We start from the raw sequence: 22,472 nt of genomic DNA, 5'->3' as shown, positions 1-22,472 counted from the left end.
TAATGTTCGTGCCATGATTAAAAGATTGTTCGAAAAAGAAAAACTTTTCAGAATTACGATACATAAATATGTCTAACATTCTAGAAAAAATCTCGGAAATTTTGTAAAACTGATAATGGTTTCTTTACTCACAATATCGCCTAACTGGGAGGAGATATTATAGTACCTACTTCTGATTTTGAAACTAGATGACATCTTATAAAGTGAAAATAAATTTAAATTAATTTTGCCAAAACACTTCAATCAAAGCTGTTTCTTAAAAACTTTCAGGCATAAGCTAGATAAAAATCTTATTGTTTATTTTAAAAAATTGTGAGATCATTAAAAGTGTACATTTATATAAGGTTTTATTTTAATTGGACTGTGAGTTGCCTGGAATCCTGTTACTAAAATTGTAGAAACAAACCTTGTAAAATAATTTCTCGTAAGAATGTTCAGTTGTTGAACATCTGTAAATGTATAATAATTATATTGTATGTAAACAAAGAGAAGACGTTGTTTATGATTAATTTTTCAAATAAGTATTTTGCTTAAATGTTAAAACCAGTTAATCTTATCAAATTCGCCACGTTGTCAAGTTGGTAAAATGTTGGGTACTTACCAAAAACAAGAGACAGGGCGTAGCCAAATGGAGCTTGGCACCACACAAGACCAGACGTATAGATGGCCTCCGCTGTCCCGTTTATGTAGCCTCCGCCAACCCAAGTTGCTGGAACAAAAAAATACAAAAATAAAAATAAAATGCAAATAAAAAACTTTGGCAACATCCTTTATTATTGCAGACCCAAGAGACAAAGCCACAAGAATTTTGAACAATATTCGAATTAAGAAAAAGCATAATTTTTATGATTATTTTATTTTACAATATCGACGGTATAAATATATCATACATGATAATTATATGTTACAAAAAACAAGCATAATCAAACACTAGTAAAGTATTTTAACAAAAGTAACAATTAACTGTGCAATACAAGCTTTAGAAGGAGATACAAAATATTATAAACAAGTATGAGTAGACTTAGGTTTAATTAGTAATGATTTGGAAGATATGATAATATAGATTTTTGTACCTAGCTTCCGTGCAAAAAACCGTGCGTTAAACATATCCGCTACATCTGCGTACCTATTACTAATTTCTTGTAATCTAGGTACAAGCGAGTCTTTGAAATGCTCAGCCCTACAATTGTTACAATTAAACATGGTTTTAGTACGAGTAGCTCTTATGGGTATATGAAATTCAATGAGGTTAATTAAAACAAGGCTGCCTACACTACCATTTACAATTTTGAACATAAATATTAAGCCGGATATAATTCTTCGTCCTGAGAGTTTTATTATATTAAAATTTTTCATTAGGTAATTATAATTTATACTTTCAATGGGAATACCGAGTTTCAAATTAATGTGTCTTAGGAATTTGTGCTAATTTTTTTTCTATTGAATCTGAATTCATTTTATAATAGAGCTCTGCCGGTTTGTGAATACAATACTGTTATTTGCTAGTAAAGCAATAGTTATCCCATGAAAATCAATTTAACATACCTTTGAGACGTACACGACATACAGTGCTATTCCATACGCTAAATTATAAAACAAAAGCAGCATCTAATTCGACAATTAACCGAGCTCTCCATACTCTAAATAATATTTGTCTTAACTCTGACATTGACATTTTTTCGGATTCACTGCCCAAATTCAAACGTGGCATCATGTCAATAATTTGAAGTATTCAATGCGCATACATACAGACACACACACACACAAACACTCACACATACATTACACACGTCACACACACACACACCTATAAACTACACAAGTCACCTGGTAATTAAGGAATAAACAAACCACTTAGCAGACATTACAAGGAAACATATCATAGGTACACAACATGAATTATCTTATTCCTGTATATTGTTTCATCTCTGTAAATCATGTACTGTTTGTTTCTATAATATAAAATAAAAATTTAAAAAAATCGACATTGTGCGAGGCATCACAATATGTCTTGTACATTCAGGATTCAAAGATCTTCGTATAATAAATACATAAATAAGGAAATGTAACCACTCAATGAATCCGATTCCATCTTGAATTATTTAATGATTTTATCTTGGCATACGTTCAAGAGAACGCTTAACATCCATATACTCTTTTGTAAATAAGTTTGATTTGTTTTTTCTCAATCAATGTACCAATATCGTCGAATAAAGTGTAACTTGTGGGGTTATAAGTAATCTGATGGCAATCATGAATAGAAATCATATAGATAATAGAAACGATCAGGAAAAGATCCTTCGAAATCGAAAATTCTATTCGTTTGAGAAAAACATTTAAAATCGTTTCGAAATTCTATTCATGATGGATTGCTTTCAAAACATTTTATAAATTGACGAAATCCAGTACCTCCCTAAAGATAAATTTAGAGTTTTTTTTTTTTAAATCAAATGATTCCTTTTCAAGTAAGTACAAAAACTGTCGCCTTTTTGTTCAATCTTCTAGAAATTTAAAAGACTTTCAAATCCGTAAACGTCGTTTAAATTCATTTGCAACTTTTTATGAAAGAACTCTTAGCATCTCTCTAAGCTTCCGAATGACTTCAATAAAGAAGCCTCCTAATTCAAAGTAATTTGTGTTATATTTGTTGTTTATTCTCCTGGGACAATACCGCAGACTGAAGAGCCCACTCGTATAATAAAACATTCGTCCTCATTACGTTTAACATCTCCGTCGTGACTGTTTTACGAAGCGGTTTATTATGGTACATTTGATCTTCCATGCGTATCTCAGCCATATTTTACGCCTATTCACTTATTTGAAATATTGCCGTTTTCTTTATGTAGACATAAATTGATGTTCAAATATTTGGACGATGTGTTCAAAGTTTATTATATGTTTAATATTTCGCGGTTCGCGGAAATTGTGTTACTCACAAGTCATAACTCACAACCCCGACTGATGGGATGTGCCAATATTATAACGTGGTCTTGAAACTTTTGTGTCCAAAATAAATAGATACATTTTTTTAAATATTCTATTTTTTACATTCGCTCCATACAGGAAGCCCTGAGTAAAAAAACACCCTCAAGGCCTATGTCATCTTAGGAATGCTGTGTGGAAGGTCTTTTTAGGGAAAGGAAGGAGTGGATGTGGGAAGGAAAAGGTATGAGGGGTGGATAGGAATCTGTATGTCAATGGAGGGACGGATGTATGAATCCAACTCTCGCGCCGCGATGCAAGGCGATGGGTCGAGAGAGTTCAGCTGGAGAGCTCAAAAGGTGTCCCACAACTAGTCTCTCCTGATCCGATCCACCAAGGAGTAGGTGTGCAAACGCATCCACCTCCAAGACCTAGGCAAACCTCACCTCATGAACCCGGCCCCTCTGTGACTTTACCGAAAGTAGCAAACCATTTGGGGTGTTCTATAGCAATTATGATCTAAATACGATTCAAAGGGCAGAATCAGGTTAGATTACCATGTCTATTCCCGACTTTGCTATGATTTCGAAATAGATTTAATTATTATATTTTCATAGGAAGCAGATACTTTTTGATGTGACATTATAATTTTAAATAAAGCAATTAATTTTTTAACACTAATTTTATTTTTTTACACCTATTGCCGACCAGGTAACACAGTGTAGTATAATGTACTGTATGTACTGTTCTGACGGAGCTACGATGCTAGCGAGGCCTTAATCAATATTTTGTGGAAACATTAGTCGGCAATGGATATAAAAAATAAAATTGGTGTTATCAGAGGCATTAATTAATTTAATTAGATTTAATTCTCTAGGTTTCATGTGAAAGATGGTCTGAAGAAACTATTGGTTACGGATAACCTAAAGCCATCAAAATCGGTGAAATTAGAAAAAAAAGTAGATTGGTTTATTGTGCAAAGCATTACCAAGACAAGACAAAAAGGCCAATGAACTGTATTTGACTAAGGTCAAAATGGCCTCTTTCTCTTTTATAATGGATGTGGAACAATTAACTGCGATCATACTGTCTAATCCAATTATTTACTCGTGAATTCATTAAATACGCCTTCAATTTAACTTCAAAACTATCTTAGGTACCTAGGTTAACCTATATATAAAAAATCTCCCTTTCATTTTAAACACGCCACTACAATTAGACTGTATGGCAAATGATATCCCCCATAGTTGTCGTGATAAGGTTCCCATACAAAACATGGGCGATAAAGAACCAATTTGGCTTTCTTCTCACTGCACGTCGAATTTCAGACACGCAACCGTAAGCTATATACGATGTAATTATTAACACAATAGTATTTATTGTGAATGAGGTAATGTAATGGTCGTGTCAAAGTATAAGTCCAGGGTATCGATTCTCCAATCCAGGCCGCTCGCAATCGCCGTCGAAAGTAATTAGTCGACGTTCTTATTCTTGAGTCTTATAGGTACATTACGTACACACGCCAAACGTCAAAAGGCATTTCACTTGAACAACGAGTGCGTCGAACCACGATGGAACCAAAAACCAAGTGGAATGACAAGAAAGTGATTTCGAGCGGTCTGGATTGAAGAATCAATACGCAGATCGTACTCCAGATATGTATGTATTTCTTGGATTTAAGAAGAAAAAAAAGTTAGTTATTAGAAGCAATGTGCTGGAAACACAAAATACTTAAGATATCTTAAGAAATCCCAGTAGATAAACCTATGACTCTTTTCTAAAGGGCATTTTTTTTTAATACATACACATGATTTGATACGATTTTTAGGCTATATCTCAAGAATAATTCACAATAATGTGAAATTTAATAGCTTAGGTGAAAACAAATACCTATTTATCTATGAACGTATAATATTACGAAATATGCATAACTATATACTGTAGGAAATAGTCGTAAAAATAAAACCTAATTTTAATATACTACAATACGCATCACGTAAAATTTTAGTTGCTAGAAATAAATGTAATTTTAATTCATACCGCAACATTTATCAAGTAAAACATAAACTTAAATATTAGAATTAAAACGTGCTGAAAATGTCTTAATTATATTAGATTAAATGTATAAAAAGAATGAGAGATTTCTTACAATCAAACTGAATATTACTCAGTTTTGAGTTATATATTGAGTTAGATATTAAAAAAACAATTTTTCAAAATAAACTGAAAAAAAAAATTGAAAAGACAACTGAATTTTTGAAACCATACATGGAGAAAAATGAGAATGGCTTTTTTTATCAAGATAGTGTTAAAACATGACTGCATGATTATTTCCCGTAAAATATTAGTCATTCAGAATATATCTTAACACGTATTCACGCAGAAGCCCTTGTCTGAAAAAGTATAATCGATGATATGCGAAACTATTATTATTTTGATGAAAACGTGTTTCGACTTCCTCATAACATATTCGTGCTTTATTGAGTTTGTTATGAAATTCTTAGCCTCCGGTACCATTTTTAACAAGAATACGAATAATTTTTCCAGATTTTTAATAAATTAACAATATTTCATTTCATTAAGTTTTTTCCGTGTTCAAACACAGTACTCACATGTATATTCAATTCACATGTACTCGTACGTATTATAATCAAAAAATGAACGAAAATTATCCAATTTCCTGTTTTCCTTTCATCCCTTCAGATATTATACGTATTTCTCGTATTTATGGATATTTTTAAGGTAAATGAATGTATGTTGGTTAAAGGGTACTTACACAAATAAAATGAATGTGAAAATAAAATATTGTTCTCGGAAAATCAAGAAAAAAATGAGCATTAACTTGTATCCCTAAATTGAAATGAAAAGCGTAAAAGGATTTTTTACTAAATTTAATATTATTTTAAAGATAATATGGAGTAAACATTTGAAAAAAATGTTCACAGAGTGGTACTTTTTTCTTACAATATTGGATTTCTATGCCATCATTTCAAATGATAAGGATAGGGAAGGCAAATTTATTTATTAATGTTATTTAAATGTGCAAATTTAACAATTATATGACAGACAGATAGATGAGATGTTGGGAAGGAAGTCGATTCAGACATAAGAGAGGATATTTGTTTAGAGAAGGACAACCCAAAAATATGTGATCTAATCCCAGTTCTTTCCCATTTTAAAACGGTTAGATGGAACGGAGCAATGTCCGATTCTGTTACGAATAAATAGAGTCTTCTTTATAAAAGCTCTTTGTATCGAGGTATTTGTATTGAATTGATCTGCTCTGCACAAACACTGCGGGATCTATCTTTGAAGATGAAGAAAATTGTATTGAATTGATCTGCTCTGCCCAAACACTGCGGGATCTATCTTTGAAGATGAAGAAAATTGTATTGAATTCATGTGCTCTGCCTAAACACTGCGGGATTTATCTTTGAATATGAAGAAAATTGTATTGAATTGATCTGCTCTGCCCAAATACTGCGGGATCTATCTTTGAAGATGAAGAAAATTTTATTGAATTGATCTGCTATGCCCAAACACTGCGGGATCTATCTTTGAAGATAAAGAAAATTGTATCAAAAATTTATGTAAAAATTTATCTAGTCCCGTGTTCCTCAATTACACAATACCATACATTTATATATAATACATTATTCGATTATTTACTTAAAATTACTCCAAAAGTTGTGACTATTACCTACTTCGTTAATTAGATTATGTAACCAACACACTATGAAAGTACAAACTATAAAATCTTGCAAACATTATTTACACTGAACACCCTCTAAACAATGTTATTCCCGCTTGTTACTCCCCCCCCTACCCTTCAACTTCCCTGCTCAGGGCTCATCACGCCCCGGGTCCCCATCACCCTCCGTCTCCATTTATGTTTCTTTGGCAAGTCCATAGCTTTTCATACAATATTTAAATATATTATTTATTTCTTCTTCGATGGTTGCAAAATATTTTTCAATATTTTCATATAAGTAGTTTATTTTCTGAAAAATAACAGCTTCCAGTTTCTTAATGGATTCTGTCTCGAAGGAATAGTACAGATTTTGTTAATGCTCATTTGATTGAAGTAGAGCACAGATGAATTTGTTATAAATTAATTGAACCAATTAAAGTTTTATGAATAAATTGCATCTAATAACACTGTCTGAAAGGAGAATTATGTCAGTCTGGTTGTGTTACATAGAGTCATTAACAACTTAATTGACAGTCCTGCCATCATTGCCACTATTAAATTTCATGTGTTGACTAGGAATACAAGACAAAATATAACATTTTTCTGCAATACATACAACTATCAGACACACTCACTAACCAATAGGATGCATGATCTGGGCAAAAAGTGTGCGGGTACTATTGATATATTTATTGACTCCATTTATAAAATCAAGCGTAATCTATATAAGCACTTTGTTAAATCCTACAAATTAGTGAAGCGTTGGTAATTTAATTACAGTAAATTGTCTTATATGTAGCATTGTTCTAGTTTCTATATTATTTTATGTTACTGTTACATGTTTTACAAATTTAGTTTTATATTCAATTTATTAGTTTACCGATATTTATTTATATATATATATATATATATATATATATATATATATATTGAAAATTATACAATATATATATATAAATATATATAATTATACTATATATATATATATATATATATATATATATATATATATATATATATATATATATATATATATATATATATATATATATATATATATATGTGTATAAATATATATATTTTGTATAATTATCAATTCTAAAATCTAGCTCCTAAAATATATATATATTTTGTATAATTTTCAATAGCTTACTAGACACATTCTGTTTTTAAAATTCTTTTAAAAGCCCGGCTGGTCTTAAAACCAAATAAAATATAATAGAATATCGATGAGTAGAAAGTAAAAAGAGGTTATCTAAAGATGACAAATGGATTGTTTGTTTAAAAATTCTAGTTGACCGCCTAACGCTGATCTGAGATGATCAATTAAAATTCTCTTTCATTTAGTTTTCAACATTTTATACTTAATTTCACTCCTGAATTGCCGCTAATATAAACTTTATCTCCTATTTCGGCAGACAATATGAATGTGTGCATATGATAAACAACTCTTGTATTGTTCCTGATATGTAGTATAATATGATATGTGTTTCTTCCACTAAACCCATCGTGAGAAGGGCCGTAGTCTAATAATGAGCGTTGGTAAGGGCATACAAATTATTCACGACTGACCAAACAAATACACATGTTCAGGCTACAGAAAGCTTCGTAATGTCTTGGTATCGATGCAATTTTATTTTTATTTTATTTTAATATTACATTTAGTTATGTACCCATTATGTCACAAGATTAAAATATTTGCATATGTCAGATCATATCAGTACCATAACTGCAGTTTTTGTTTCTCCAACATAATATTATAAAAACAAAACCCATTGTATTTCTAGATTTTACATACTGATTTTACATATTTCTAGATTTTACATACAAGTTCTTCTCACACAACTAGTTAAGATTGGAAGAAAATTATGAAATCGAATGCAATCGTCATCTCTGTGTTAAGGAACTGAGCCAGGGTGATTGCGCTTTCTCTCTTTTACATACACTATATATGACAAAAGGGTTGGTACAATCATCGCCTAGATAATGATAGAAAATGTACAGAAACGTTTGTATGAACTATTCATTATGATGACTAAACGTAACATACAAAAAATGTAAGGCATTATTTTTCACCATGATGCACGGAGATCACTTATTCTTAAAATATGGAGAACAAGATCTATAATCTTGAAAATAGGACACAAATAGCGCTTCAACTATTATACTTAACAGTAGAATATCAATATATATATATATATATATATATATATATATATATATATGTATAAATATATTTTTTTAAAAGAAAGACATACATTCCCAGGTTACGAATAACCAGACAATATTTGAAAATCTCCTACTACCACCACAGTAAGCTGAAAATGTTGCTTGTGTTGTGATGGGGGACTTAGCCAGCCGAGGAATTGAACACACTACGCCTGGGTGGGACCCAAACGCGATGTCAACCCGGCCACCGACCGGTCCGGTCGGTTTATATAACCTGCGAAACCTATGCAATCAGAGATACAAGCTTCGGCTGTCTCTAGAGTGGAAAAATCTACCAAAATAATAGTTAGTAAGTAACGAAGAGACGAAGTCTAAAAGAACTGACCTGTCAATAAAGGAGTACACAATGTTAAACCTATACAAAAATAAAGATATGATCTCTCAAAAATAAGTTTAAAAAAATACTGACCTGTCATGGTGAAGATACCCACGAAAAGTCCGATGCTTCTCCCAGCCAGCATAACCTCTTCCTCGGAGTCGTTGCCTGCTGGCTTCTTCTTGGCCGCCCAGATGCCCACAGCGAGGATGAGAACGTAGAAGATAATGATGGAGATCACACCGCCTACGTTGATCATGGTGAGGCTGTTAGGTCACCTGGAGAAGAAATTCCATGGTTAGTTTTCATATTGATGTATTATGTAGAGTACATTGGTTTAGTCTCCGTCTTTGCTGTCAGAAGATAGCTTACCGTAGCATGCTTTTATGTTGATCGTCTTTACAGTTGATTTTTTTTTAATTATGTAGGTACTTATTAAGTTATTTGATGGACATCGTCAAATTTAATCAATACTGCCGTAAACGTTACCTTAAAACCAGTGAAATAGAATCTTCGTAGAAAGACGGGAGACAGATGAAACATAATTCAACTTATATATAATGTAAGGTATAGAGTATACGATGTTAATCATACGACAACACCACCTGAAATTTTCGCTAATACATTTCCTGTTCAAATATATAAACAAAACTATCTTACAACACAACTACACCACCAGAACAATAACCAACGGTTACCTTCACCACATACCACGTCAGCTCAAAGACAATTTTTCTTTCTAGCTCCTAAAATCTTTAACCTTATCCCTGAAAACCTAAAAACCGTTAGTCAACCCCATTCCTATAAAAAAACAAATTACGAAATGGATCCTTACACACGGAATACATTACAACTACAATACCCATTCATTCTTCACTCTATCAATTTAATCACCTTTAGACAAAACATAATAAATCCTTATTCCCTTACTTAGCGGTATAGTATGTACATAATTAATTAGTGTGATCTATTTACTAATAATTTCTCAAATTTTTCATCTTCTTATAATTCTTTTCTTGCAACCCAAACTAGCTATACATCATTTTTCTTATTTTTCTTTTTTATATTATAGTAATGTATAGATTCTATGTCCGCAAACTGTAAAATTCACCCGCCATAACACAGGGTCATCCCTAGCATGGAGGGTGAAATATTATAAAAAACCACATGTACTCTCTAAATCATGTATGTATCACTAAAATAAATATAAAATAAGTAGTGTTAGTTACAGAAGTATTGCTTTTCTTTGACGATATCTTAACGAGTAATAGGACGGAGGAAACACAAACAATTTCAGATCCTTCCAGAGAATGGCAATGGGAACGGTTCTCAAAAACACTCCTCACGGGTGCTTCACCGATGCCAACGGGATAAAAATAATGACACTATTCATTACTTTGCTGATAAAATAAACACAGCAATATCAGCTGTTGTCAGTGTTTCAACAGTGATTCCAATTTAAATGATAACGCACTCACGATTCGGTAATTTTTTTGTATCTAGACTAGAGGGATTACTAACCAGTTGAACGCTTTTTCGGCTCAATGAGTATTTTCAGAAATTATGAATAGGTCCCTTTAAAATGTGTGGAAGATTTAAAGTTTATTTTTCTAATATGTAATTTGAATATTTTAAAACATAATTCTTTATTTAAAAATGATCTATAACCGCACATTCCGAAACGGTTCCAACTGGCTACAACGTCACTATGATATAGAAACCATCCGTCACCAACATTATTCGGCGTAGCGTCCACGCCGCCGAATAAAAACGAACGAATGTCGTTTTGGCTACATATCAAAAAGTTGGCGCATTTCCAATCGTTATGTAAATTTTTTTGTTAAAATAAAAAAAACTTCAATCTCGTTTTTTTTAGAGAATTAAAAAACAGTGAAAATACCCTATTCTTTTACCTTATATTTTTGTTATTTCCGTCTAAATTAATAATAAATATTGGTACTGAATTGATACACTATCGACCAGAAAATCATACAAGATTGGAAAGAATTATACATTGGAGTTAACGAAAACTGAAAGTGAAAATATTTTCAGAAAAACTATTCATTCGGAAGAAGTAAGCTAACCTTTACATGCCTAACCTTTATCAACTTAACGGAACAAACTAACTACCCACCTGTGGAACAAATTGTCTTTTGCTAAAATATCTTGTTTCTATCATATTAAATCCTGTCTTTTAGAAAACCCTTTTGGATAAAATATGAATTCATGATACTAAAATCCTCCGTAGATCCTCTCTCAATTAAGCTTAATTTTAGTCTAGGGAATATTTATTTAAATTTCAATATAAAATTAATGACTACATTTTATGTGGACTGTTGGAATTTTGTTAACAAAAATTCCATGCGTGGGAGGATTAATTAATAAAGGACTTTTTTAAATAAATCCTTTTGCTTATTTTGTGGGAGAGATAAAATCGCTGTTATTTTTAACGATATTTTTACACGCGTCGGTCTTTTGATGAGCAGTTTTCCGCTAGCGAAAAACAAACAGGGTCGTGAAAAATCTCGCGTTGGAATATCGTGAAATCACAAAGGATAAATCACGCTCCATTTGATTTATGTTTTAAGGGTTTATTTTTTTCAACTCATCTTTATTATTTGCTGTCAACTCTCAAATGTTAATTTAACGATATTATTGTCAACAAAAAATATTCACACTTACCTTAACACGTTAACAGCTACATAAAATTTATCTTATTTGGTACATAAATTCACCACTTTTTTACATCAATGAAACATTTTTTTATATACTCTCTTTGATTTAAAGTAGGTACTAATAAAACCCATTGTTTAGATTAGATAAAGTTACACAAAGAAAAATGATCTTAGGTACTAACTAAATACGATGCCAACCCATTTATTATGTATCAATAAATTACTTCCACTTGAGTCTTAATCATATGATTCATTGAGCGAATGAATAGACAGAGTTCCTAACAAAGTATCAATTAAAAGCGAATGTTTTATGAGGTTCATACAAATACTGATATTGTCGTGTTCCGTCATCATATTTATTAGGAAGAGAACACGTATTCTCGATATACTCTGAATGACTAAATTTTATCAAAAAATTGGCATGCTATTACTTTTTTTGACAGGATCTTTAGGATTTATTTTCTACCATTATTCGAAACATGGACGGAAAAAGATTTTCGAATGAGTCTAGGACGGGTTGTTTCGGAGAATCTGAACAATTCATCAAATTTCAACGTTCATTTTCAAGTTCTGTGAAATATTTTTTCAAGTTCTGTTTTTATTTCAGTTTTGTCAAGCAACTAGCCTACAATGATATAAAAACAGAACTTGAATAAGTCTTTCGCAGAACCCGAAAATGAACGTTGAAATTTGATGAATTGTTCAGATTCTCCGAAACAACCCGTCCTAAATAGCTATTTTAAATTTACAGAACTAGGTACGTAGATTTTTGATCTATTTATTCTTATTTTCTAACAAAAAGTATTTATAATATACCGTACCCTTTCATCAGGAATTATACAAAACAGGACAAATTGCCAAACCGTCCGGGATATCAATACCAATATTTGAAACGGGACAATCACGTACAAACTTTGTTTTGGCCAAATAATTTAATTTGTATTATGTTATTCAATTTATTATTACTTTTTCCTGTGCAATGTTGGAAAATCAAGGCCATTTTACATTTTGAGGACGCTCGGAAAAGTGGTCGGGTAATGTCGCTAAACCAAATATGCAAAATTTCACGATATTCCTGTAGGGAGAATACTTTTAAGGTAAAGATGGTCATGGAAAAGGTAGGTAAAGCGCTAAAACTATCGACTAATAGGAGCGTCGACTCTTTCAGCAAACCTCTCAGATAACCAAGTTACCGAAGTCAATAATTAATGTGTAGGTATTGTAGCGCTTTCGGTAGATAAGGCGAAAAATAACACGAACAATATTAAAAGATTTATGTCTACGTCGAAAACATTTGTTGCAGTAATTTGTGCTTCTTTTCTTCGTAGATGACATGAGGAAAGACTTTATTCTATTCTATTCCTTTATTCTATTCCTTTCTCTTTTGAGGGACTCTTTTGTCCTTTTCATCACGGGTTGGATATTGTGAGTAAAAATTACTCTGCAGACAGTAGCAGCAACCAGTTTTGTTTCCTTCCCTTGGCTATATTTAATGCTGGGTATAAACTTATTTTGAATATTTCATGTTTTGAACTTCTATTTATTTTAAATCGTCGCGATATATCTTTTTGGTGACCTTTATTCCTCTGTTCACTAATTTAACGGGGCGTTGTCAGCAATTTATCTCTTGTTAAATATGTATTTTATTTTTTACTTTTTTCAATAAAAAATAAACCACGCGTTGATTTGCTTGCATTCAACAACTGCTACAAGAAGTCTAGTATTATAATTAAAAATACACTCCGTATGAGTGTGCGATGATTTTATGTAACTTACCAAGGGATACGTTTGACAGGAAAGGGTGGGAATCATATTTTTTTAGCACACGAAGTTAAGGGATGGGGGGATGTTCAGATTAAAGGGTGAACTGATTGAAATCGAAGAATTCAATTTGTAACTCGATGTATCAATCTTATATTGATGCTTCTGATAATTGAAACGAATACTTTTTAACGTCTATACAGGGATGATTTATAATCATAGAGTAACTAGAATTCAATGTGATATCGTGCTGCGATATTTTTTCAATATTCATGAATTTTCAGAACAAAAAAATTTGATTGGCATTTTCGAGCACAAATAAAAATCAACTGAAAGATACATTTTTAACGACCCGATTCGAACCTCTGCACTGTAAATTAATCCATTTCATTTTATTTTCACATTATTCTAACGCCAAAAAAACATATTCTAATCAAACATAACTCGATTCGAACTTTGCTTAAAATGCTTTTAGCGATGTTTATGAACTAAAATTGAATAACTAGATATTTCCCAAGATGGAAAAATTATCTCACTGAAACTGGTTTAACGAATTTGAAGTAAGCTACGCTCAACGTAAGCATTTAGCATTATCAAAATCTGCGTTATATTTACAGCTTAGCACGCGTATTTGAGCTTCAAGCAATAAGTACGTCTGATAAGACATCGATTTATTAGTGTATAGTGATGGATACGCTAGGTTGGATTTTACCATAAAAAAACTCATGTCGACATGAAAAACATTCAAAGCTTGAAATATATTGTCCGTTACCTGAAAAACTCGTATTATAGATTTCGTGCCGTTTCACTAGAGACGCCTATTTAAAGGCAATGTGGGCAACACGTTATCGCATATTATGGATTATTAAGACCATTTTCAAAACGTGTTTGAATTTTTTCTTTTATGTAATTCTGTCCATTTCTTATCGAAACGATTTTTTTGGCATAGCGTAAAAATGTACCAAATTATAAAATCGAGTATATTTTACCATTGAAACAGAACGAAACCCGTAAAATAAAAATGTAACGGTTACAAGAGACGTTATCTAGGAACAAAAAAATACAGGAAAAATTAGTTAAAGTTAATATTTATAGTGATTCTTCGGTTATTATTCCGTGTTGCGCTAACTCCTTCTGTAGCCAACGTTTCGGGCAGTATCACAGTGTCCATCTTCAGAGCAGTGTAAATATTGTGGTGAAGTGTGTGCCAATGTATAAATATGTGTTACCGTGTCGCCAACTCCAATCATCAAAGAGGTGGTAATAAAAAATAAAATAAATCACTATAATAGTTTTGGCCGTGAAAATCTCAAATCATATCTGAGGATAATATTGGTAATTACGAATTTGAAATAGTTTAACGTTCTTTGTCCATATTTACTTATATGCTTAGGTACAATAAGTCCTTCATTAAAGTTAAAACGAGTATTATGATTGTGTTCTAGCCTGTTTATATATAAGGGGATATTTATGGCTGAAATATAATTTTGTACCACAGAATTGCTCTCACTGAAAGAATTTTGAGACTCTGATAGAAGTATGGAATATTATGCCTTTTTTATAAATTTTTTTCAGCTAAAAATTTAACCTTTTTAACATGTTTAATTAGAGTTCTTAAATATTATGATAGTGTATTTCCATGAATTTCATTCATGAGAAATTTTACCACTCGGATGTGGGTATATGGTGGGTGTGTGTATCTCAAATGTGGATTTATTACCTAGTGGTTATTTTTATTCCTACCAAATGAAATTCAGGTTGGAAAATTTAAAAAAAAACACTGTTTTTTGAATAAAAATTTCAATATTAATAAATGATGAAAATCGTGAAAATAAGTGAGCTCGGCAAAGGATATGGAAAGGAGTTGAACTGAGGTGGGTGGTAGCGAAACTTCGAGCAAAGTGGGAGCGGAAATAGCCTCTGTAATTTCACTTGAAGTTGGTATTTGAGACGACAATCCAAAAAAGCAGTTCAAAGGCGTTATGAAGTGTTCACTGTTAAGGAAATTGTCAATGATTCAGAGCGGTGGGTGTTTCAAGGGTTGTCTCCAGGGACATATGTAAGAGGGTGTTTAGGGGGTCTGACCCCCCCCATACTTGTCAATTACATTCCTGTAAAATATATGCGCAGACCCATACAAAAAATCACAGGATAGTGTAAATTTTTGACACAATCAGTTCAGACACACCCACAACAGAAATAAAGTATTTAAAAAATGATTTGCACCTGTAAATAATAGATCCTTCTAAAAGACGGAGCAGATACCCCCAGTATTTAGAGTATATATTATGAGAAATGGTATGTAGAGGAATACCTACTGATTAAGGGAACTTAGACTCTTCATTTGAGAGTAGTCTTTTGGAAGTGGTATGTAGTGAAATACCTACAGATTAAGAAAACATAGACCCTTAATTTGACAATAGTCTGTTAGAAGTGGTAGATAATGGAATACCTACTGTATAAGGGAACTAACACCCTTAATTTGAGAGTAGTCTCTTAGAAGTGGTAGGTAGTGGAATACCTACTAATTAAGGAAACTTAGACCCTTAATCTAAGAGTAGTCTGTAAGAAGGGGTAGATAGTCTAATACCTACTATTGAGGGAAAATAGATCCTTAATCTGATTCTGTGATCTTGGAAGGGCTTCAGGAAACCCTGAAGAAGATCATTTCCTGTAGAGATGCCAGCACTGTCTTTGTAGGGAAATAATGGAAACAGGTAAGAGTTGCGAGTAGGTATCTACGGGTCAATGTGTCCATTTCTCCCCCTACGGTGCAAGACGATGGGTCGATAGAGTCCTGCTGGAGAAGCAAAGAGTCTCCCTCAACCAGTGTCTTCCGATCCGGCCCGACTCGCAGTAGGATGGCAGACGCATCCGCCTCCAAGACCTTGACAAATCTCACCCAATAAATCGGTCACCCCTGCTAAGTCACCAAACGTAGCGAACCACTTGGGGTGACCTATGGCAGAGGTGTTGGTTATCCAACACCTCTGGGGGCAGCATTACCCATACCCGCCTCCCAAATTGTTTTAAATTTAATACAATGTTATTGTATCTAAAAATAAGGCGTAATAAAGAAACAAAAAGGAATCTTCCACGTGAATTATTCATTGCAGAGCATCGATATATAATGGCTAGATTTGCCGAGTCTTCAAAATTCGTTCGAATAATTCGGCTCACCCGAATAATTTTATAACCAAACTCCCCATCTGATTCCCTCGGCTCGCATCGAAAGCATAATAATAGCTCGGGAGACAAATTTGGTCCATGCAGACCAACAAAAGATAAAAAAAACAATAGTTCTTACGCTCTTTTGATTGCGAAATAATGCACTTTATATTGGTTAAATGTTTTCATAACGCAATTTTTGAACCAATAATTTTGGTTTCGGTGTCATTTTTAACATCCCCTCGCCTTGTCTAGACTTTGTTGGTCTATGTTGCAGAGCTAAGATTTTAAACGATTTTTTTCTGTTTTTGCGCTTCTCGAGAAACGAACCCTTAACATCCCGTCTCAAAGTTAAACGAGTTTAAGTAAAAGTCAACGATCTTAGTGTTCCACTTATCCGAAACAAAGGTAACTTTCACAGTCCAACGTTTTTGAACCCACGCTATCGAAATATCTCTGACACCTTCATTTAAACCTGCGTGTATTTCAGTATACCCACTAATCCCCATACATAATACCTTATCAAGTGACCTTGAAATTACACGTAAAAGCTTCGAAAGCTTAGATTTATGACATTGGAATACAACCTAGATCGTAGAAGGCTTTTGTGAATGAGTTCCAACTAAAAGGAGTACAGCCTTAGGCGTATTTTTAGAATGAAGACCAAACCGTAGGTAGGACAGACATATTGATTTTCTTATAAAGCATCATCTATTATTCGTTTTACTCTTCAGAATCGTAGAATTTCATAGTTTCTTTGTGGGTTTGATAATATTGAGTGAGCGACCAGCTAATTTTATGAGGGTCGTGATATAATTATTGTTTTGAAACTCACCCGCTTCGCATTATTCGAAATTCTGTAATCGCTAAAAAAAGTTTGTTGCGGCGAGGAACTTTTCATGTGAATTTCTTTTTTAACTTTCCACGCCCAGCTGGGCTTTTGAATTTGGAATCAAACCGCTAACAATATCACTCCTTATGTAGATGTCAATATGGTTTAAATTCCCGAATAGCACCAGCCGCCTGTTTTGATTCATGCAAGAAAAAATCCCTTAAATGTGTTTTATTTTATTTTACGTTAAGTTAAGGCTTAACTTCGGTAACATTCACATACTTACTTTAGGCGATTATGTTAATTTTTTATGATGATTTTCTAAAGAACTTAATTTGCCACATTATACAATAAACCACAGCCAAAAATGGATCGTAATTAGAAAATTGTTAAGTTCTTTAAGGCAATTTTTATAGGCTTGATTTTTTTTTTGTCTGTGCTTATAAAATAACTTAAATTAAATAAAAAATTATCGAATATTTCAAAGGCCAAGGCACAAGCAGTGTTTAATTAAAGAGTCTAAAAATTTTAAGTGTACAATTTTTCAAACCAAAAACACTTGATTTTGCATTACTTCATAGTAAATTAGGAAAGGCTAGCAGTCAATGGCGTTTAATCTTTTAAATAAAGTTGATTTTCTCTTTGGGGCGGGTGGGAGGCGCGGATTTGATTTGTATACAAATCTACAGTATTATTACTAGGTTGATGAAAATTTTGACTTTCAAAATAAGAGGAAGGTCACTGTCTAAGTCTGGGAAGCCCGAGCAATGACGGAGAGTTCAGTTATAATAAAATATATATAGTTTTAAGTCACTAGTAATAAGTTGTATTTGTAACTCACAGGCCGATAATCTTAGTTATAAGCCAATAGTTGTAAGAGTTAGGTGTTAGTCACTTAAGCCACCAGTAATAAATTGAGGTTAAAAGTCTAAGTGATAGAGAATATGTTAATTAAGTTGTTAAGTGCCCTTCGGGTGATATTCTCACGAAAACGGGACTATAGAAATGATCCAATTACTGTTATATTTCAGTGATACTTAGAACTGCCTGAGGACGGACTAAATTAGATTGGTCGAAAGTAAATCCATAGTACCTACAATGTGTAGTAAAACCACATACGACCATCTGTATTTTGATTGAAGTTTTGAAAAGCACAATAAACATAAATAAAAAAGAAAGCTTGGATTCTAAAATAACAATAAACATAAATAAGAAAAGAAAGCTTGGATTCTAAAATAACAATAAACATAAATAAGAAAAGAAATCTTGGATTGTACGAAAGCTCAGAACGGACGGACGGAGAATTTCGTATTAGAAAAATATACGTCACGCCAGTCAGAAAGACATGACACTTTCAAGTAAATAAATACATTTGTACAATCGTGTTAAGAATAGTAATAAGAGCACGTATTGTACTACGGAACATGTACATTTTTGAATAAACCAAGAAATATATAGTAATCGCAGTAAGAATATAGTATCATTAATCATAATCTCAACGGAAACTTTATTTTCTTTCTGTCATATTTATCCAATTTTCTGCAAGGAATGTTAATAATATGGATATATTAAGTTTTTTATGCACAACCTCTTTGAATTAAATTTTTTTATTTAAATTAATTTGATGGATTAATATTTTGGCTTAAAATTACAACCATCTATAGTAGTCCATTAGTTTTATTACTTTACCTGAGATATTTACTGTTACAAAATTTATAAAATATTATTTTACATTATGAGATTTAGACTAAAATATCGGCATGCTGTCAAAATAAATAGAATAGATGAGAAGGAAGAAGAATATAAAGAAAATAAAAAGAAAGACGAAAGTTAGAACAGTAAAAATAGAGGAAAGTGGACAAAAAACTTAAATGCATTTAGGATAAAAGAGGAGCACAGAAAAGGAAGAAACAAAGGGAAGAATGGAGGAAAATAAAAAAAGCAAAGGGAATCGCATGAAGAAGAAAATGGAAAGAAGAGAGTAGAAATAAGAAAACAATAGTAGAAGGAAAGTGGAATACAATAATTAAGGTAAAACTGTCCACACAATACTTCTATTTTAGTGTTTATATCGATTGATGAAATTCCAAACTCTTTCTGAACCCCAAAGATGCTCTAAGTCTACAAAATGCAATGCCTTCAGGGTCTGAAGTACCAGTCGTACCGAGATAGAAGGACTCCTTACTTAGTATGGTTCAATTGTAATCAATCGAGCCATATTGTGGCAAGACAACACAACAGCGAACTTACGATACATTACCTACCATTGGCATATTGTGGCAAGAGAACACAGCAACGAATTTCCCATAGATTACCTACTATTGGCATATTGTGACAAGAGAACACAGCAACGAATTTCCCATAGATTACTTACTATTGGCATATTGTGACAAGAGAACACAGCAACGAATTTCCCATAGATTACCTACCATTGGCATATTGTGGCAAGAGAACACAGCAACGAATTTCCCATAGATTACCTACTATTGGCATATTGTGACAAGAGAACACAGCAACGAATTTCCCATAGATTACCTACTATTGGCATATTGTGACAAGAGAACACAGCAACGAATTTCCCATAGATTACTTACTATTGGCATATTGTGACAAGAGAACACAGCAACGAATTACCCATAGATTACCTACCATTGGCATATTGTGGCAAGAGAACACAGCAACGAATTTCCCATAGATTACCTACTATTGGCATATTGTGACAAGAGAACACAGCAACGAATTTCCCATAGATTACCTACTATTGGCATATTGTGACAAGAGAACACAGCAACGAATTTCCCATAGATTACCTACCATTGGCATATTGTGGCAAGAGAACACAGCAACGAATTTCCCATAGATTACCTACTATTGGCATATTGTGACAAGAGAACACAGCAACGAATTTCCCATAGATTACCTACTATTGGCATATTGTGACAAGAGAACACAGCAACGAATTTTCCATAGATTACCTACCATTGGCATATTGTGGCAAGAGAACACAGCAACGAATTTCCCATAGATTACCTACTATTGGCATATTGTGACAAGAGAACACAGCAACGAATTTCCCATAGATTACCTACTATTGGCATATTGTGACAAGAGAACACAGCAATGAATTTCCCATAGATTACCTACTATTGGCATATTGTGGCAAGAGAACACAGCAGCGAACTTACAATATATTACCAGCGCCTTTGAGGTGATCAGCGCCCTTGAGGTGATTTTGCACAAAAACAGCGCTTTACAAGTCATCCAATTATTATTATTATTTATTATTATTACTATTAGCGGCTCGTCCACCAATAGCGGAATGTGGCTCTAAGTCTCGAGCACCGCAACGGGCTGAGCTAGTCACAATCCATTCATTCTGTTCCTGATTGGCGTAAAAAATGATATACTTTCATATCATAAAATGAAATACTGATTTACGATATATTACTAACTATTGGCGGCTCTTCCACCAAATAGCGAACAGTCAGAATCGATCGATTCATTCAGTTTCTGACTTCCGACGATACGATAACTCACGAGGTGCTCCCGTGTTCAAGATCCACCAAATAATATCAAATTGAATTACGTGTGTTAACAAATTGTAAATAAACATGAAAATAACTTTAAAAGCGTTCTTATTTGGTTTTATGGCAACCTTTGACGCCCCATAATGTAATACTTACAATTTTTTATGCAAACTTGAAAGAAGACAACTTATGTATAAAATTATGTGAAATAATTACTACATTTTTTGTAAAAAATATTACATGAAATTAAAAAAAAAAAAATTAAGAAATTTATAAATATGTAAAAAATATTTATTACTAACCTTTTTAACAGCGAATAAAGTATTTCCCCAGATGAAAGGTTAGTTTAAATTTGATTATTTATAAAAATCATTTTTAAGGAAAAAAATCTTATTAAAATATTATTACGTTACACGATTTATATATGATATGTTTTATTTTCACAACTGTATTTTTATAATATAAGTATATTATATTTATGATATATGTATGATTTTATCACAATATTATTATTTGCTCAATTAACAGTGATTAAAATTTAATTAAATTTAACGTTTTTATTATTAGATATATTATGAATACAACTTGATATGTGCTTTCTATCACGTTTATTTAATTGCGTCAGTAAATAGTGAACTATTTTTATATTCAATCTTACAAAGAAATATGTATTCTCTAAAGTCGATCAAAAATATATATATATATTAGTTTAGTTCAGTGCGGATTCTATAAATCCTAAGATGTTTTGGCTTCGAAAATAAACCATATTAAATTAAAAGCTTCTGATTTTGAAATTTAAGCACCACGTCTTTTAAAAATAAAAATTAAGTTTTTTATAAATTTTCACTTATATACGTATTGTTATGAAGAAGGTTAAATTCCCATGAACGGACAGCGTTTGTTTTTTGGACAGTTTATTTTTATTTTATTTTAGCGGAATTGTCGTTGTTTTCGTTTTAATTTCCCACACAACAGTCGCCCCACCTCAAGGAAGTTTTTGGCGATGGACTGTTTCTTGTTTTAAAGCCTAGCCCACACATGGGAGCTCACTGGTTCGGGCATCCGTATGCTTAGGGTCCTTGTTATGGTGAAAGTCCTGTGGCAGGCACAGCTCACGTACCTGGAAATAAATAAATAAAATAATTAATATTATTTCAACTTTATCATCTTGAATAATACGAACAGCGGTGTTCCTGTAATGGTTGCAAATAGAATGTATTTCCAGTATAAAATATCCACGTGATACGTTGATTTATAATATTTGGATAAGACATGAAGCGAAAAAATAGTTTCCACTTTTTTTACCTCCAAGTGACCTTCAATGCTCGCACCGCTCTAACTAAAACTATTC

General features: G+C 32.4%; 1 protein-coding gene across 1 annotated transcript in view; it reads right to left on the bottom strand.

Annotated features, from left to right (window-relative positions):
* Positions 1-21,712, bottom strand: part of ChT (choline transporter) — a 75,508-nt gene extending 53,796 nt beyond the window's left edge. The window contains exons 1-3 of the mRNA XM_089639658.1: positions 21,424-21,712; positions 9,252-9,436; positions 602-709 (exon numbers count right to left, since the gene is read on the bottom strand). Coding sequence (XP_089495784.1) covers positions 602-709; positions 9,252-9,417 — 274 coding nt within the window. The 5' untranslated portion in view covers positions 9,418-9,436; positions 21,424-21,712. The remainder of the gene's footprint in view (positions 1-601; positions 710-9,251; positions 9,437-21,423) is intronic.
* Positions 21,713-22,472: the final 760 nt, after the last annotated feature.

This window comes from Hesperophylax consimilis, chromosome 14 (genome assembly GCF_061612785.1).
Source record: "Hesperophylax consimilis isolate HC1 chromosome 14, BYU_Hcon_1.0, whole genome shotgun sequence".
Classification (NCBI taxonomy): Eukaryota; Metazoa; Arthropoda; class Insecta; order Trichoptera; family Limnephilidae; genus Hesperophylax; species Hesperophylax consimilis.
Note: the sequence above shows the minus strand (reverse complement) of the source record. Positions and strands in the feature narration are given on the sequence as shown.